Consider the following 18260-nt stretch of genomic DNA (forward strand, 5'->3'; position numbering starts at 1 on the left):
CTCGCTTGAGCGGAGGAGATGTAGCCTCATAGCATTTATTCACCGACAAATAAACTGTCTGCTACAGCTACGTTCACAGCTAGAACCCCACCGACAACACAGCCGGTCGGAAACCCGCTGAAGTTACGCCCCGCTGACAGAGTGTATGTGTGTGGCTACAGCGGGCACGGAGCCACCGGCAATGCTAGCAGCTGCTAATGTAGCACAAACACACACATTGTTTGTAGGACAATCGCTATCGTTAATCCAGGCAGACAGAGTGTCGTTACACTGGGCAGACACACAGCGGACAACCTGCTAAACAGAACTAAATGTGCGGTGGAGACCTTTACTGGGAAAGTGGCTGCCTGCTAAATTAACGCTCCCGTACTGGTGAACTAGGGACTCAGTTGTCTGTTGTCCTCATACCCTGCAGCTGGCGCACCGCTGCATGCGAGGCACAAATCTTGTCGATTAACAGTTAAGAACATTTTTCAAAATTAGCCTCCCTACCTCGCATGCAGCATCATTATTCCTAATCCTCTTCCCCTGTTCATCACTGAGTCAAGCATCTGTAATCCCTAATAATCCTTGAATGTACTCCAGCACCAGTTGGATTAACTTGATATGCGGTGTGTGCCCTCTAGGCGCGTACGACAGCATCCGTAGCTCCTACAACAAGTCTCGAGATGCTGAGCAGCGTGCCAATCAATCAACAACCACCAGGCCCAGCACGGTCAGCCAATCTGCAGACACTCGCCGCCGCACCGAGCGCCTCATCAACGCCAAGAAGGACGACTTCAACCGTAAAAATGCTGCCAACAAACGTGCGCTTGGAGACCTCAACACCAGAGCACAGGGCCTGGACATGAAGAAGATCAATGAGAAGGTTTGAGAAGCTGGTAGTACTGATAAAGTGTGATAACGTTATATATATATACGGACATACAAAGGCCCAGAGCAACTACAGAAGCAGTGAAACTTTTTCAGGCCTGCTGGTACACTGCATGACGGATAAATCAGTTGTAATTCCTTTTTAAGCCCTCAAGGGAAAACACAGCATCAATAGACATAATCTTCTTTCAGCTTGTCCGCTAGTTTAAGATAATACACTTTATTCCTATTTTTTACTGTCCATAGTTCATAGGAGTTACATGTATCTCTGTTGTGCTTTGTCTCTGTCCACTATTTGTATTGAAATTCACATTAATGTTGGTCATTTTAAACAATCATTGCCATGTAAAATAAAGGCATTTTAATTTTGTTCAAACACTACAGGGTGCCTCGGATTATTTTTGAGGGAGACTTGCATTTAGACCATATTCCACCCATGGAATGAGCACTTCACAAGACTGAATGAACCTACAAATATACATTTAAATATATGATTTAAAAGCACTACAGTCCAAAGCTGAGATGGCAGTAACTGCTACTCCACTGATCTAGTTATATCTCCCATCATGATTGAATTTAGCTACTGCTTGAGTTCATTGTGTGGAATTCCAAAATGAAGATGTTGGTTTATCAAAATGAATATTTCCTCTATGACAGACAGCAGCTAGGTCACTTTAGTTGTAGCTGTAGCTAAGGCTAGCCTTGTCTGTCTCTCTGAATGACGGTATGATGAAAACATTCCTCTATGATAATATATTTATTTAGATGATAAAAGAGAACAACACAAAGTCACACGCTGGTCTTAACTCAGTATTGACCAAATGTGTATTTGTTGCCTGATAATTTCCATACGAATAACAGTTCACATGTTCACCTGTCCCAACAGGTTTGCGGCGCTCCGGGTGATGCTCCCTGTGAGGAAAGTCCTTGTGGGGGTGCAGGTTGCCGTGACGATGAAGGGAACCGTCACTGTGGAGGCCTAAACTGTAACGGCGCTGTAGCAGTAGCTGACAACGCCCTGGAGAGAGCCAAACACGCAGAGAAGGAGCTGAACAAGGCTATGGGAGAGGTGGAGGGACTCTATACCAAGGTATGGACATCTGTCAGGCAACACCACGTACTGATGGCAACATGTCTCTGATATTATACAGTACAGGGAGGAAATCATCATTATAGAGGAGGCAGAAGAAGCTTTTTGTCCTCTTGTCATTAGACCTGAATGGAATGCAGATGTTCTAGCTGAATCTAGTGTTATATGTTCCTTTCCTTCTTCACATTAAAGCTAGGGTCGGTCATGTTGGGAAACTATAACAAGAGTACACTAGATTTAAAAACATAATCCCACCTATAAACCAGCCCAGTGATGCCAACTCTTCTCCAATGAAAGCAGCTAGCAGCACTAGCTCCAGAAGTCCCTAAATCTAGAGAGAAAGTCTCCAAGTCATCAGCACTGACAGTCTGTCCCTCCAAAGACACTCCCATTAAGAACATTATCATTAGGTAGGTACACAGGTAGGTAGATAGGTAGGTAGACCGGTAGGTAGGTAGACAGGTAGACAGGTAGGTAGACAGGTAGGTAGGTAGACCGGTAGGTAGGTAGACAGGTAGACAGGTAGGTAGACAGGTAGGTAGGTAGACAGGTAGGTAGGTAGACCGGTAGGTAGGTAGACCGGTAGGTAGGTAGACAGGTAGGTAGACAGGTAGACAGGTAGGTAGGTAGACCGGTAGGTAGGTAGACCGGTAGGTAGGTAGACCGGTAGGTAGACAGGTAGACAGTCCGTTCCTTCAGTCCTCCCTCCAAAGACACTCCCCAACATTGTCATTATGGACGTAAACAACCAACATGGCTGCTATTAGTACTCACAGCTGTCAAGCTAGCAGCTGGTGGAAGACAGGTAGACAGGCAGGTAGTCCGTCCAATCATTTCATTCCGGCCAAATTAAATGTTTGGACGGTTTATTACAGTCCTGAGAGCCACAGGTACCAGATTTGTTTCTTCTTTTTGTCAAAAAGGTATTTGAAGAAGATCACCAACTCTAGCTCTAAAAGGGAAACCCTTTAAAGTGTCTTTTATTTCTATTTTTGACACTTTGTGGAGTTCTTATACTTTTACACTAATTCAAATCCATAGTTGTTCACTTTCATTTAGTTGCAGCATCCCTTTGCAGCACACCACGGACTGAACCTCTCAGAATGGAGTGAGGAATTATGGTACGTGTCCACAGGGGCGTTTTTTATCGCGAGGGGACGCGACGCTTCCCAACATTGGACGCTTGGTGTGCTGTCCCTAGGAACAAGGCACTCAGCTCCTGATTGGACGAACGCTTTCCCGCCGTTGGCTGCTGCTCCCAGCTTTCAAACCGGAACCAGTATGGAGGCTCGTTTGGAAACTTTCTTCTCTTATTTCACGTAAATAGTTCACTGAAATGTGTTTCTGAAAACATTTGAGGCGAGAAATAATCCATGCAGTTGCTGAATCTGTCTTTATTTTGGCTCGACAACGTTTAGTTTAAAAGATTATCGGGAGTTTCGAGAGGCGGCGAGTCGCGTGATGCCCGTGATTTGCATAAAGTAGCCAGGACCTCAACTTTATGCAAATAAGGAGCGGGCGTCGTGACGCCTAGTCTCTCGAATCGCGACGCCACGCTACCGGAATGCATTGCGCGGCTGCTAGCATAGACAATGAATGGGGAGCGTGGAAAGCACGGAGCCTGTGGACATGTACCGTTAGACTCAGACTTCGGCACAATTCCAACCCCCCCCCAAACCCTCTCTCTACCTACTTCCACTCCGTTTGCACATTCGCGTTGAGGGTCCGCCATATTAAGTGCCATTCCAAACCAGTTAGCGGGGAGTGGAAGTGAGTTATAAAACCCTCCAACAGCGAGCTGCATCGATGCCGACTTAACCAGCTGCCCTTACTGACGACGTGCAACTACCAGTACAAACATTTACTTGTAAACTGCTCAAACTGATAGACATTTAATTTATTCTACTTTATTGTCAACAACATAACGTAAATAGATTGTATTTAGGATCAAATATACCCTTGTTTAGTCTAGAGTATACATACATACAACATATATTTATTCTTTTTTACCCTATCAGGAGCTATAACACCATCATTTATTATATCTTCAACTGTGGAATACTGACTTAACAGTACAATAATGTAGTGCATTCATTCAGCTATGCAATAATCTGGTTTGCTCCAGCATTAACACTGCATTTATTTATACAGAACATTTAAACTAATATTCTTATTTTACACTATTCTTGAATTTTTATAAATGCGTGCAGTTACATCATTTACAAAATTATCAGTTTCTCTGGTTTTTACTATTTATTGGTATGTGTTTTTGTTTTATTCTATAAACTACTGACAACATTTCTCCCAAATTTCAAATAAAAATATTGTCATTTAGAGCATTTATTTACAGAAAATGACAACTGGTCAAAATAACAAAAAAGATGCAGTGTTTTCAGATCTGGAATAATGCAAAGAAAACAAGTTCATATAAATTTTTAAACAACACAATACTAATGTTTTAACTTAGGAAGAGTTCAGAAATCAATATTTGGTGGAATAACCTTGATTTACAATCACAGCTTTCATGCGTCTTGGCATGCTCTTCACCAGTCTTTCACATTGCTGTTGGGTGACTTTATGCCACTCCTGGCGCAAAAATTCAAGCAGCTGGGCTTTGTTTGAGGGCTTGTGACCATCCATCTTCCTCTTGATCACATTCCAGAGGTTTTCAATGGGATTCAGGTCTGGAGATTGGGCTGGCCATGACAGGGTCCTGATATGGGGGTCCTTCATCCACACCTTCACTGACCTGGCTGTGTGGCATGGAGCATTGTCCTGCTGGAAAAAACACTCCTCAGAGTTGGGGAACATTGTCAGAGCACCAAAGAAGCAAAGAAGAGCCAGGCTGAGGTTTTGCAAAACCCCCTCCCTCCCCCCCCCCCCCCGGGGATCAATAAAGTATTTCTGATTCTAATATTTATTTCCTTGCTGAAGAGAGGGAAGTGCGTCCCAAATTGTCTGCTGTATTTCTACCCTCCACCTTAAAGAAGGAGCTTCATTGAGCTGTTAGTGTGACTACAAACGGAGTTCACTCCGCCACGGAATGGGAGGGTGGAGGGGCCGGATTGGAATTGGGCCTCAGTGTGTTTTGAGTGAGCAGTGCAGCTGCATTCTGGGAAATATGTGCAAGTGGGCGCACTAAAATAACTAAAGCGGAAGACTTTATCACATAAACAATTCTTCTAAAATGCCTTTAAGAAGCCACAGTTATGGTGAATAAGTTGTGTCTGTCGGCCTTTTCTGCCTCCTTCTATATTCTATATATTTGTGCATTCATTCAGGTGGCAGACGCCAAGACCAAGGCAGAGGAGGCCAAGGGTAAAGCCCAGGCAGCTCTGGACAAAGCCACCGCCACCAAGAACAAAGTGGAGCGCTCCAACAATGACCTGAGAGACCTCATCAAACAGATCAGAGACTTCCTCACCCGTGAGTCAGACAGTCTGCTGGCTTCAGACATTATGATGATGAGTTAACCAGGAACATGTAGAGTAGTCACGTTGTCAACGCTGCCACCTGTCCCATCTCTCTCTCCCAGAGGAAGGCGCAGACCCAGACAGCATCGAGGCAGTGGCCAACCGTGTGTTGGAGCTCTCCATCCCTGCTTCACCCCTCCAGATCAGACATCTCGCCGATGAAATCAAGGAACGGGTTCGCAGCCTTTCCAACGTGGATGCCATCCTGCAGCAGACGCAGGACGATGTCCGCAAGGCAGAGCAACTGCTGCTGGATGCCAAGAGGGCAAGGTAGTGAGAATAGAGTCACTCACTAACAAAGAGCAGTCCATGTGTGTTCATCGTGTCTAAAACCGCTCATCGTTGTTCAGGCACAGTGCTGAGGGGGTGAAAGCCACAGCAGAGACGGTGAAACAGGCCCTGGCTGACGCTAAGACCGCCCAGACGTCAGCAGAGAAGGCCATAGCCAGAGCCAAAGCGGACATCGGAGACACTGAAGCCCGACTGGCACAGGTAACCATCCAGTGTGTGTGTGTGTGTTTGTGTGTGTTACTGCCCCACAGTATGAATAGCCATACCTGTACAGGTTGTTCTACATGAATCACTCAGTGTGTGGCCAGGTGCTCAGAGTTTAGGCTTAGATTTAAAGTTGGACCATTGTTGCAGATATTTTGTTCACCAAAGTTAAGGAATAATCAGTGTTTTATATCACACTGGGCCAGCAGACAAGGACTCGATAGCAGGACTCCAGACACAGGACGGTATAATAAAGCGTCTTTGCTTGCAGATTGGTTCAGTACACAGGTAATCAGTCCAAGGCAAGCAAAGGGATCAAAAAACACAAGAGAGGCACACGAGGAACAAAGGCTGGAACGCTGACATGGAAGAACAGCATTAGGAGACACAAAGACATCTTCTGTCCAACCCTGCCAGGTGTACATGCATATAGTTGATGCTTGTCCTGTTATATACCTGTTACCCCTTCACTAAATGTTGTAGATGAATCTCTCCTCTAATTAACTAGGTTATTATCCATTATGAAAATGTGACTTTAAAACTGCTACAATCAATATTTTAGGGCTATCAATTGATTCAAATATTTAATAACCATTAATTGCATGATTGTCCACAGTTAATCAGGATGAATCGCAAATTAATCGCACATTTTTTTATCTGTTCTAAATGTACCTTAAAAGGAGATTTGTCAAGTATTTAATACTCTTATCAACATTGGAGGGTCAATTATGCTGCTTTATGTATGTATGTCTATATTTATTATTGTAAATCAACTAACAACACAAAACAATGACAGATATCATCCAGAAACCCTCACAGGTACTGCATTTAGCATAAAAATATGCTCAAATCATAACATGGCAAACTGCAGCCCAACAGGCAACAACAGCTGTCAGTGTGTCAGTGTGCTGACTTGACTATGACTTGCCCCAAACTGCATGTGATTATCATAAAGTGGGCATGTCTGTAAAGGGGAGACTCGTGGGTACCCATAGAACCCATTTTCATTCACATATCTGGAGATCAGAGGTCAAGGGACCCCTTTGAAAATGGACATGACAGTTTTTCCTCGTCAAAATTTAGCGTAACTTCAGAGCGTTATTTAACCTCCTTCATGACAACCGATGGATTCATCAGGTTCTCAGATGATACCAGTATCTTCACTCTAGCTTTAAAACTGAGCCGCTACAACCTAAAAATCACAAGTTGCGTTAATAATAATAATAACGAACAATACACGTTAACTTTGACAGCCCTCATTTTTATATTAACAATGGATCGGATGAGTGTGTGTAATGTGAAAGGTGTATCTTGCAGTGACCTACAGAGAATTATCAGCCAACTCTGCAGTCCCACGCAGCTTTTTAGCGTCTTTTAGCTCATTGTTTTGGTTTTACGGCCCACAACCTTACTGTTTTGGTTCAGTCTCACTGCTCTCATCAGTGTTGTTTTCTGCCACAGTGAACATAGTGGAGCAGTTAGCAGCTGAAGAGACTAAATATTTCCTTCAGGAGCTAAAAGTGTGTGAATATTGTACTGACATTCATCATTGGCCAGAAACACAACTTCAAATCTGCTAGATGTGTAAATAAGTCATTGTTTGCTAACAAGTTTGTCATATCAACTTTAAAGGTGATGATATGTCAGTGTTTTTTTCCGCCGTCCCCGAGTGGCTAAAAAGTCTGTTAATGCAGGTTTAATTTACAGGTACGGTAATTATTATAATAATTATTATACAGCATTACATAGTAACAATGATAACCATATGTAGACAGGCTAGTGCGTCAATGATTTCTCTAAAATTATGTTCAATGTGCATTCAAAAAACACAGATTGTATCATCATACTGACACATAATGAAAACATAATGCTTAATCCAACACAAGCAAACCCTGTCACGATACAATTCACTTTGCATTCTGCCCTCAGATTGAGTCAGAGACGTCCAGCAGCGAGAAGGACCTGACTGATGCCATGGACCGCCTGGGCACGCTGGGACGGGACATCAACGCCCTTAAGACCAAACGGGCCAACAACAGCATGGCAGCGGCCCGGGCAGAAGAGACGGCCACCATGGCCCGAGACAAGGCCAACGAAGCCAAGCAGGTCTGTATCTGTGTGTGAACACTTGTCCTCGTTAAAATCACACACAGCGGTAAAGACAACTCTCTCTCCTGTCTCCTGTCCTCAGATTCTAGACGGCCAGCTAACAGATAAATACCATGAGGTGCAGCAGCGGGTCGACACAAAGGCCAAAGCTGTGCAGGACGCCAAGAAAAGAGCAGAGAGCCTCAGAGATGAAGCAAAGGAGCTACTGAGAGACGCCCAGAACAAGCTGCAGAGGCTAGCAGGTGATTATTATTATATATATCTGTGTGTGTGCGTGTGTGTGTGTAGATGAAGAGATAGACAGGGTTTATGGGTCAGACATTACTCCTCTATATCTTTATATAGACAATAGTTGATGATGATATATTAATGCTGATATCATAGACTCAGGTAGACATTACTCCTCTTTATCTTTATATAGACAATAGTTGATGATGATATATTAATGCTGATATCATAGACTCAGGTAGACATTACTCCTCTTTATCTTTATATAGACAATAGTTGATGATGATATATTAATGCTGATATCATAGACTCAGGTAGACATTACTCCTCTATGCCTTTACATAGGCAATAGTTGTGTATGTTTATGTTTATTTGTTTCACACATATAAAACGACAATAAAATACAATTCACATGAAACAAATGTAAAATACGTGTGAGGGTAGAAACCTATAATGGCGTTATATAAGAAACCACACCCAAAGGACATACAACAGGTAAAAATAACTATCATGACAAAAATCACCGATACATTCTAGATATTAGTGTTCAAAACACTTCACATATAAAAGTGTAATGGTGTATACAGTGTAAAGTGTCGGAGCAAAGTTCCAACAAAACAAAAAAATACAAAGAAGCAGGAGTAATCGCCACATTTACAGTTTCTAAGTCATAGTTCTTTCCCAAATCATATGTTTTTGTCAGCAGAGCATTTCGAAGTCTCTTATTATACACAGACAATCACACAGAGGAATTCATTAAATGGACATTTTCATTCCATAAGATAACTCCATGAAATCTGATAGAAAACTGATCACGGGATGTTTTATACAGAGGAAGATGAAGATTATCAGCCCGTCTGGTAATTATGTAATTGAGAGTTGTTAACAAAATAATATCTAAAACAATGAGGTAAATCTGCATCCATATATCTCGCCTTAAAGACAAATGTACAGGTTTGAAGAATGTTGATGTCAAATATAGTCAATAACTGTAATTTTAAAAAAAGTGGTGCACTTGGTGTTGTAGCATTCAAAAAAGTTGCTGATCTAATAAACTGTTTCTGTATCAGCAATATTTTGTTCAGATAAGTCGGAAAACAAAATTACAGTAAGTTAAATATGGATAAATTTAAATATAATATAATGTTAACAGACATGTGTTGTGTACAAAAGCGCTTATTTTTCTCAGGATTTCCAAAAGATTTGGTGACCTTATATAAAACCAACCTGATTTCTCTAAGAGAGTTTGTCATCTATCAGAATACCTCAGAAACATATTGATGAAACATTGATTATTTCTTCATTATGAATATAGAGTTTAATTTGCTCACTATCATATTTTTTATTTCCTGCAAATAACATGAAATTAGACTTTTTGACATTTAATGACAACTTATTTGTTTGAAACCATATTGAGCAGTTGTGAAGATCAGAATTTAGTTCATTAATGAGAGTTGTCAAATCTCTATTTGAAGCAAAAAGGTTGGTGTCATCTGCAAAGAACAATGGGAATGTGATGTTAGATGCTGCAGCAATTCCTTTATATAAATAAGAAATAATAAAGGTCCCAGTATGGATCCTTGAGGAACACCACATTTCATTATATTTCTTTTTGACTCATGGCCATTAATAAAGACATATTGATTTCTGTTAAAAATATCATTTCTGAGCTACGTATAAATAATAATACATTTTTGATAGCAAAATATTATAATTAACAGTGTCAAAAGCTTTCAAAAGGTCTAAAAATATACCTATTGCATACTTGTTATTATCCAGCACTGTATGTATTCTATCTGTAAGTTCTAAAAGGGCCATAAAAGTTGAATGATTTTTACAGAATCCATATTTATGATTGTAGAGAATATTGTATGTGTTTAAGGGTGTTTTCACATTAGGTACGATTGATCCGTACCGTGCCCAAGTACGATGGCCCCCCCTCGCCGCTCAGCTTCCACATTAGTAAAGTTGTTCCGTACCCGAGTACGAAACAACTGCCCGAGTGTATTTGTTCATGTTGAGGTCAGCTGTTCTAGTAGAGGAGCATCGTAAAAGACTTCATTCAAACTGGACAGAAACGAAATAAAACTCACTAACACGTCATCGTTAGTCTCTCCAACAATCACCAACTCTGGTTTGGTCTTATTAAACTCTTATTTCACCGAGTTTGATGTGAAAATAGGACGACTCTACACGTTGTCTCCCCCCCGACCTGTCCCTCTCTCTGAGCTGCTGATCGGCTCTCGTTCTTCGTAGACAGACCATTAAATCAGCTAAATAAAATAACAAACATCAGCCGACCCCATCGCTTACTATTGTTTATATTCTAGTGAACCTCTCGCCTGCTTTCCTGCTGTATCATCCACGGCCATGCAGTTCTTGCAGTTGCATGCTGCGCGCAGATACAGACATAGATATGAAACAGTTTTATATGTATACAGATTTTGGAGACCGGCGGCGTTGAAAAAAGGCTGACCTTTCAAAAGTACTCGTTAACTGCTAACGTTACTCGCGTTAAATAGCGGTCCACTTCCGTTTTTCGGTATGGTCGGCTTTCACACCTGATGCGAACCGTACCCAAGTACACATGATCCGTACTCTAGACCACCTTTTCAAGTGGACCCAGGTAAGGATCGACAAACCGTCCCCGAGTATGGTACGGAGCGTTCACACTAATCAAACAAACTGGCCCGGGTCCCTGATGTGAAAGCACCCTTAGTGTTTAAGTGTTCCTGGATTCTTTTGAACACTAGTTTTTCCAAAATCTTTGAAAAGCATGGTAGAACTGAATTTGGACGATAGTTAGTAAAGGATCCTGGATCACCTGTTTTAAATAATGGGATAACTTTGGCCCTTTTTAGTTCAGAAGGTATGATGCCACTTTCCATGGATAATGAAAAATGAATGTTAAAGGCTCAATGATAGGGGTCTTAACTTCTTTGATTAGGGAGGTGCATATTCCATCATGACCTGGAGCCAATTTCTTAAACTCCAATATAATATCATTTACCTCCTTAAAATCAGGCAGATCAAAATTATTAAGAGATGGAAAAGAACCCTTTATATAATCTAGTGGATTAATATTGTATTGACTATCTTTTTGGCAAGAGATGCACCAACACTTGAAAAGAAATCATTCAATTTACAAGCTATAACAAAAGGATCAGTGAAAGTGGATTTTCCATCTGTAAAGGTTGAAGGACATTTTAGGGAGGCCTTTTTTCTTTGAAGCAACTGATTAATAATGTTCCATGTAGCCTTGATATTGCTTTCAGGTTTTGTAAACTGTTCACTGAAGAGCCTTTTCTTGGCTGCTCTAAGGATATGAATGTATTTGTATTTATACGATTTATAAGGAGCTAAATTTAATGGAGTTGGCGATGAGATATATTTTCTGTAGAGTTTGTTTTTGAATATGGAGGACTTTTTCAATCAAAACCAAAGGTTATTATATTTTTTTTCCAGTATCAACAGAGCAAGTAACCAGTGGAAAACATTTAGTGAATATTGAATTCAATATTTCCATAAAGTCTTGATAAGCTGAGTTTGCATTGCTCTCCCTATATACCTTTTCAAAGGAAACTTTCTCCAACATTTCTTTGAATGTTGATTTATTACTTTGGTTGAACTAGTGACTACAGAGTTAATGTTTTTTGCCTTGTGTCTATCCAATGAAACAATTGGAAAAATTGGAAAATTATCTGATGTATCTGAATAAAATTCCTGACTTAGTTTCATAGTTAAGAGTATTAAATAACATGTTATCAATTAGACTAGCAAATCTGTCTGTTACCCTGGTAGGTTTGCTAATAGTGGGATAAAAGTAACTGGCATATAAATTGTATAATATTGAAGTCCCCAAGAATATGGCATGTTTTGTTTTCCTTATTTAGAAGCTCTAAAGTGTTACTGAGACTATCATTAAAACAAGTAATGTCAGTGTCTGGCGGACGTTAAATACTGCCTATGACCAAAGTTTTGTTATTTATGTCGGACAAAATTTCAATGTAAACCGATTCAACCTCCACTTCATCATAATTTAGCAAAAGGTCATGTCGATTAACAAAATCAAAGTTTTGATTGTCAAAAACTGTAACTCCTCCTCCAGCCCTGGACTGTCTGATGAAATGAGTAGGATTATATGATGGCAGTTCATGAAGGCCTAGTCCTTTAGATTCTTCAGTAAGCCATTGTTGATGACATATTAAAGGTCCGATATTGTAAAAAGTGAGATTTTCATGTCTTTTACATTATATAACAGGTTTAAGTGCTATATAAATACTGTTAATCAAAACGCTCAATATCTGGAGAAATACACACAGCCCGTATTCAGAAATTGTGCGTTTGAAACAAGCCGTTTTCTGTCCATTTGTGATGTCACAAATATACAATATTTAGACTATTACACGGTTTTGAACGTAAACATTCTAAATGTGTCCCAGTTTATTTCCTGTTGCAGTGTATGTAAATAACATCAGCTGACAGGAAGTAAACATGGACCCAAACTGTTGCCTAGCAACGCAATTCCGTTGCAATTCCGTTGAAATGCACTAAAACGGAGCGTTTCAGACAGAGGGTAAATACAGGTATAATCAGGCAGACAATACGAGGAAAATAACGTGTTTTTTTAACATTACAGCATGTAAACATGTTCTAATAGAAACACAAAATACAAGTATGAACCTGAAAATGAGCACGATATAGGACCTTTAATGCTCTGATATCATATAGAGAACCTTAAAGTTCAATTCTGAGACAAACATGACACAGAGGATTCCTGTTTGGATCGGTGTAAGCCCTGGAGAATTAATTTTCTTGGTTAGTTTCTCTCTCTGAGCCTTAGAACTTATAACTAATATACGTATATGTTTTACCCTGGTTGAGCTGTGAGGAGTTCTCTGACATCCAGGCACTAATATCTAAAATACATCTAATAAAATGAAGCTGTGTTTCATCAGCAAAGCTATGAAAAGAGATACCATGCCTCCAGAGGACACCATCAAGGGGTTTCTTGCATAGATGAAGACGCAGATACTCCCCCCCCCCCCCCCCCCCAAGTTATTATTAAATGACAAAGAAGTCTGTGCCACAGAGATAGGAGGCCTCTTAAAAACTGTGCCAGACAAGCCAACTTGTTCCCTCCGTCTATTTAAAAGAATTTGGTGATCAACTGTATCAGAATCAGTGACTTACAGTAGCACCAGATGCTGCTAACGGCCATCTGTGTAACCGTTCCTGACATTCCTGCTTCCCACAGAGCTGGAGAAAAACTATGAGGAGAACCAGAGGAGGCTGGAGGGGAAAGCTCGTCAGTTGGACGGCCTGGAGGACAAGATGAAAGCCATCCTCAATGACATCAACAAGCAGATCCAGATCTACAACACATGCCAGTAACTCACTACTACTCCATGTCACACAAAACAAGTGCATCATGGGATTGTTCTGGCATTTATTCCAGATACAGTAACTGATCAATAGAGACAAAAATAAATCATTAAAGAAGAGGGCTATATAAAACATATTTTATTTTGATTTTATGCACATTGATTTTGATTTTCAAAATAATCTATAAATGTATCTGTGTTTAGATTTGATAACATGAAACAAATATATTTTAGGAAAGGTCAGTAATACTCAGATTTGGGTGAAAATGATGCATTGCAAACAATCTGTAGTTTTCTTGTTTTTTACTTACGTAGAGTGACTGTTGTATAATCAGCGGTTCAATATCATTTTTATGAAGTCTCTGTTACTACTGGAAGTATATTCTGAGCTGTGCTCATCACAAGAGGACTTCATATACACCGCAGTGGACAGTGTCTTCTTTCTGAGTAAAACACAACAACTTTTGGGTGCAGGAGGACATAACATCAGAATGACAATCTGACAAATTGAACTGGATTTCTTTTGGTAAAGATCACTAAAACATTCAAAGAATAATAAGGCTTTCATTATTTTTATAATTTGAAATAAGCCAAAAAAAAACATAGAGGAGGATCTACAGTAGTCTCCACTGCTGTAGATCCTCCTCCCTGTGCATTCATCTGGATTTTAAATGTATTTGTACCAACTGTGGTGCTGGGAATCCATTTGTTGTGTCTGCCTTTATACAAATAACATGGAAACAAATATTTTGACCATTTTTTATGTGAAAATGTAATGAACTGCTAAGCCAATAGATATAACCAGCCCAAAAAAACACCTCTGCCTGGAGTAGGAGGATGACTGTACACTAATACCACTCAGGAATAAAGTCACAATGAGAGCAGTGTAAGCTAACAGTTTATGCTAACAGTGTATGCTAGTGGCACAGCTCTAGTAATGCTATAATGGGTCAGTCTGTATGTGGCTGAATATCTCAAGAACTGTTGGATAGAACTGTTGAACGGTCCAGCTGAGTCTGACCCGCTCTAACGGGGTCACTGTACAGAGGACAAACCCTCTTTATTTAGGTAACAAAATGGCATTCCCTCTGGCTCCACCCTCAGGACAAACTTAAAGGACTAGGCTTTTCACACTGCATGTCCTTAGCCCTGGGTTAAGAGTTAACCCTGGGATAACACACACATTGTTAAACCAGGGTCAACCTAAACCCGGGGCTACACCATTCACACTGCACTTCTACTAGCCCTAATGTTTACATTGTAGAATAATGCTTAACTTCTCTATAACACAATGGAAAACTAAAACGTGACACAACCTACATTGTTTACTTGAGCCCTGTTTCACACTGGCAACTCTTAGCCCCGTGTTTAGTCGATTTTCAGCCCTAGACTAAAGTCGGGGTTAGCCCACTTTCACTTGCTATAGTGTAAAAGCTAGCTAAGTGACCCTCCCACACACCGCTGCACTATAACGCCTGATTAGGTGTGAATGCAGCCTAAGTGCAGTGTGAAAAGCCCATTAAAACACTGCTACCACCAGCAGTCTGTTAGCTTAGCATAAAGACCTGAATCAGGGGGAAACAGCTGACCTGGCTCTATTAAAAGGCTAAATAAATTCACCTCCTAACAACTTGAAAAGTCACTAATCAACACGTCTTCCTGGGGTCATGCGAAGAATTTAAAAATGTCTAGATTCCTTGGAGTCTCGTGATCACCGCGAAGTTGCCAGGCAACAAGTGGAGACTCCTGCGAGTCACTGCTCCCGCCCAATAGTCTAGCACATATACCTCCTGGTGAAACCACAACTTCTTGTTTATACACTTAGTTTTTTTGTACAGATTAAACAAACAAGACATAACGTTAAGTTGATTACTGAACTTAAAGAGACGCCGGTCTACTTTTTTACTTCTGGATAGAGCAAGGCTAGCTGTTCCCCCTCTATCCAGTCTTTATGCTAAGCTAAGCTAAGCTAACTGTCTCCTATAATGGACAAATAGGAGTGGTATTGATGCTCTCATCTAACTCTCAGCAAGAAAGCAAATAGGTGTGATTCCCTGAATGTTGAATATTGAACTGTTCCTTTTAGTCATCAACAGGATCATTTTTATGAATGCCAAACTTGTGATGCACAGATTGTGAATGTTTGTGTACTGTGATGGAATAAGATCTGCAGTAATGGATGCCTCACTGTAGTGACACAGTACTATACAGTATGTTCAGTGTTGAATTGTGCCTTATAGTATGCCAGTGTTTTGGACATTTACTCATATACCATTTACATGAACGTGTATGCTTTCGGAAACGTACCAAACCAAAAAGCTAACTTTGTACACAGGTCTGTTTCCCTCAGATCACATATCAACTGGCAGCCACGTCATATTGATAACTAAGTGCCAAAGCAAAAATACCAAAACCTTTAACCATGAAAAGTTTTGTGAATAAAGGCTGGATAACTTCACATTTCTCTGTGTTGTAGTAGCTTCTTTGAGCATCAGGAGTCAGTTAGAAATCATATTATTTATATCATATCCATGCTGGATATTGTCCCATTCTCCTTGCTGTGCTTGCGTTCACACCAGGGTCTGATATCCTGTTTCTATTTGTGTGTCCTGCAAGGATGCTATTCATGAGTCCTTGATGTGCCCTTTGTCAAAGTCTGTGTCATTGCAGACTTACAGCGGTCTTCTACCCAAACCTTCCAGCAATGTGTGATCACTGTGAATGGCAGTATTAACAGTAGGCCTGCACTGCCACATGACAGGAGAGAGCAGGGCCAAGACCAACCCTCAGACACGGAGTCAGCAGAGGGGAAATGACAGTTCAAAGAGAAAGCAAAAGTAAAGGAGCTACATTCGAATTAAGGGAGCTCAGAAAGGCATTTCATTTGATTATTTAAAAAGCTATTTTCCAGTAATCAGTGAATATTTCTCTGGATGCTCTTTACATGTTGTCATGTGCTACCACAGGAGTTGCAGAGGTCTGCATCATCACTGTCAACATCATTTTAGTGCAGACTCAAGAGGATGACACAGGGTGCCATTTGGGACAAGGCCCTGTCTAAAAATAGTAGGGGTCATGATGTATCATGGCCATGGCCCTGTCAGCCCTCCTCACATACTATATATATAGGGGAATATAGGCCCATGTAAATAGTATTAGTAGTAAAATGAGCACTATTGAATGTTGACTGGAGGATCTGGGATGGACATTGGCTGAAGCAGAAGTTCCCCAGTCCTCTCTGGCCAGAGCTCTAGGAAACAACCAGTGTCCAGTGTCCCCACACCTGAATACTATCCTGGCGTAGGTTTACTGTTTGTCTGTTACTTTGTGATCATTTAAATAAGAAATGTATTGTCACATACAGTATGCTCTATATACTATATCCTCCATAATACTTTACCTGCGATATGAAAGGTATTAATACAATTAGATCTGGACAGAAGGCCCCCTCAACGGGATAGGGCCTCAAGATTAGGTCAAATGCAGGAAACACTTCAACAAGGCGCTTATTAAGATAAGATAAGACAGAACTTTATTAATCCCGAAGGAAATTCTTGTGCCAGAGATTGCTCAAAATTACAACAAGTTCAAGTGTATAAAATAAAAAGTAGTATTTCTAGCACCAGTGCCTAATAGAATAACAATAAAGTAAGATACATTTAGTAAAATCAGTAAATAAGATAAGTAAAATAAAAAAGGTAAAGTAAGCTAAAAAACAGAAAAGGAAGTAATATTACATATGATGAGAAAAGAAGTAATATTGCACATGATGGACATTAATATTGCACACAATGAACAGTGATATTGCACATGAGAATGGAAAAATTAGTATTGCACATGATATTGATATTATATTTGTCCTCAGTGTCCAGTGTTTTCAGCTGTCCTTCCTGCAGAAGGGGGCGGTGTTATAAAGTCTGATGGCCACTGGTAGGAAAGACCTCCTGTGGCGTTCTGTGGTGCACCTCAGTGGTCTCAGTCTACGGCTGAAGATGCTCTGGTATGACTCCAGTGTGGCGTGCAGGGGATGAGAGGCGTTGTCCCTAATACTAAGTAGTTTCTAAGTAGTACTAAGTTAATTCATTCATTCATTAAGTAATTAAAGTCTGTATTTTGTTTGTGTGGTGCTGCATCTTCCCCTGTTCATCATCAAACCTAGCTATAGCAAAAGACCATATAGTAGGTCTAATGTATACTGTAAGATGTCTGCAAACCACATCATTTCAGCCTGAGAGAGAGAGAGAGAGAGAGAGAGAGAGAGAGAGAGAGAGAGAGAGAGAGAGATTTCTTGAAGACATTAGGAAAAAGTTCTTTACAAAAATTAAATGTAAACTCCAAGATTTTGATTCCCTCTCTGATCATACTAAAGTGCAACATGTACTTGAGAAAATAGTGTCATTAGCATAGAAGCAGCAGAATATGTCAGTGCATGTCACAGCCTGAGACAACCACAACAACACAACAGCTGTAACTCACACCCTGTCTTTTATTTACTCCTCTATTTCATGGGGTTTCTTTTTTTCTTTTTTAGATTTGGCATTTGCTATTGCAATATATTGTTGTTAAAAAAACATTAATTATTTCTGTATTGTTTTCTACCATTTTCAT

General features: G+C 40.4%; 1 protein-coding gene across 2 annotated transcripts in view; it reads left to right on the forward strand.

The window, feature by feature from the left end:
• lamb2 (laminin, beta 2 (laminin S)) overlaps positions 1 to 16112 on the forward strand; it is a 76018-nt gene extending 59906 nt beyond the window's left edge. Inside the window, exons 29-36 of one of the 2 annotated variants that reach the window (XM_037772241.1) lie at positions 627 to 868; positions 1760 to 1963; positions 5245 to 5389; positions 5499 to 5706; positions 5787 to 5928; positions 7861 to 8037; positions 8123 to 8282; positions 13526 to 16112. In XM_037772241.1, the coding sequence (XP_037628169.1) occupies positions 627 to 868; positions 1760 to 1963; positions 5245 to 5389; positions 5499 to 5706; positions 5787 to 5928; positions 7861 to 8037; positions 8123 to 8282; positions 13526 to 13662 (1415 nt within the window). In that variant the 3' untranslated portion in view covers positions 13663 to 16112. The remainder of the gene's footprint in view (positions 1 to 626; positions 869 to 1759; positions 1964 to 5244; positions 5390 to 5498; positions 5707 to 5786; positions 5929 to 7860; positions 8038 to 8122; positions 8283 to 13525) is intronic. The other variant, XM_037772242.1, reaches the window with a different exon arrangement.
• The last annotated feature ends 2148 nt before the right edge of the window (positions 16113 to 18260 follow it).

This window comes from Sebastes umbrosus, chromosome 6 (assembly GCF_015220745.1).
Source record: "Sebastes umbrosus isolate fSebUmb1 chromosome 6, fSebUmb1.pri, whole genome shotgun sequence".
NCBI classification, from domain to species: Eukaryota; Metazoa; Chordata; class Actinopteri; order Perciformes; family Sebastidae; genus Sebastes; species Sebastes umbrosus.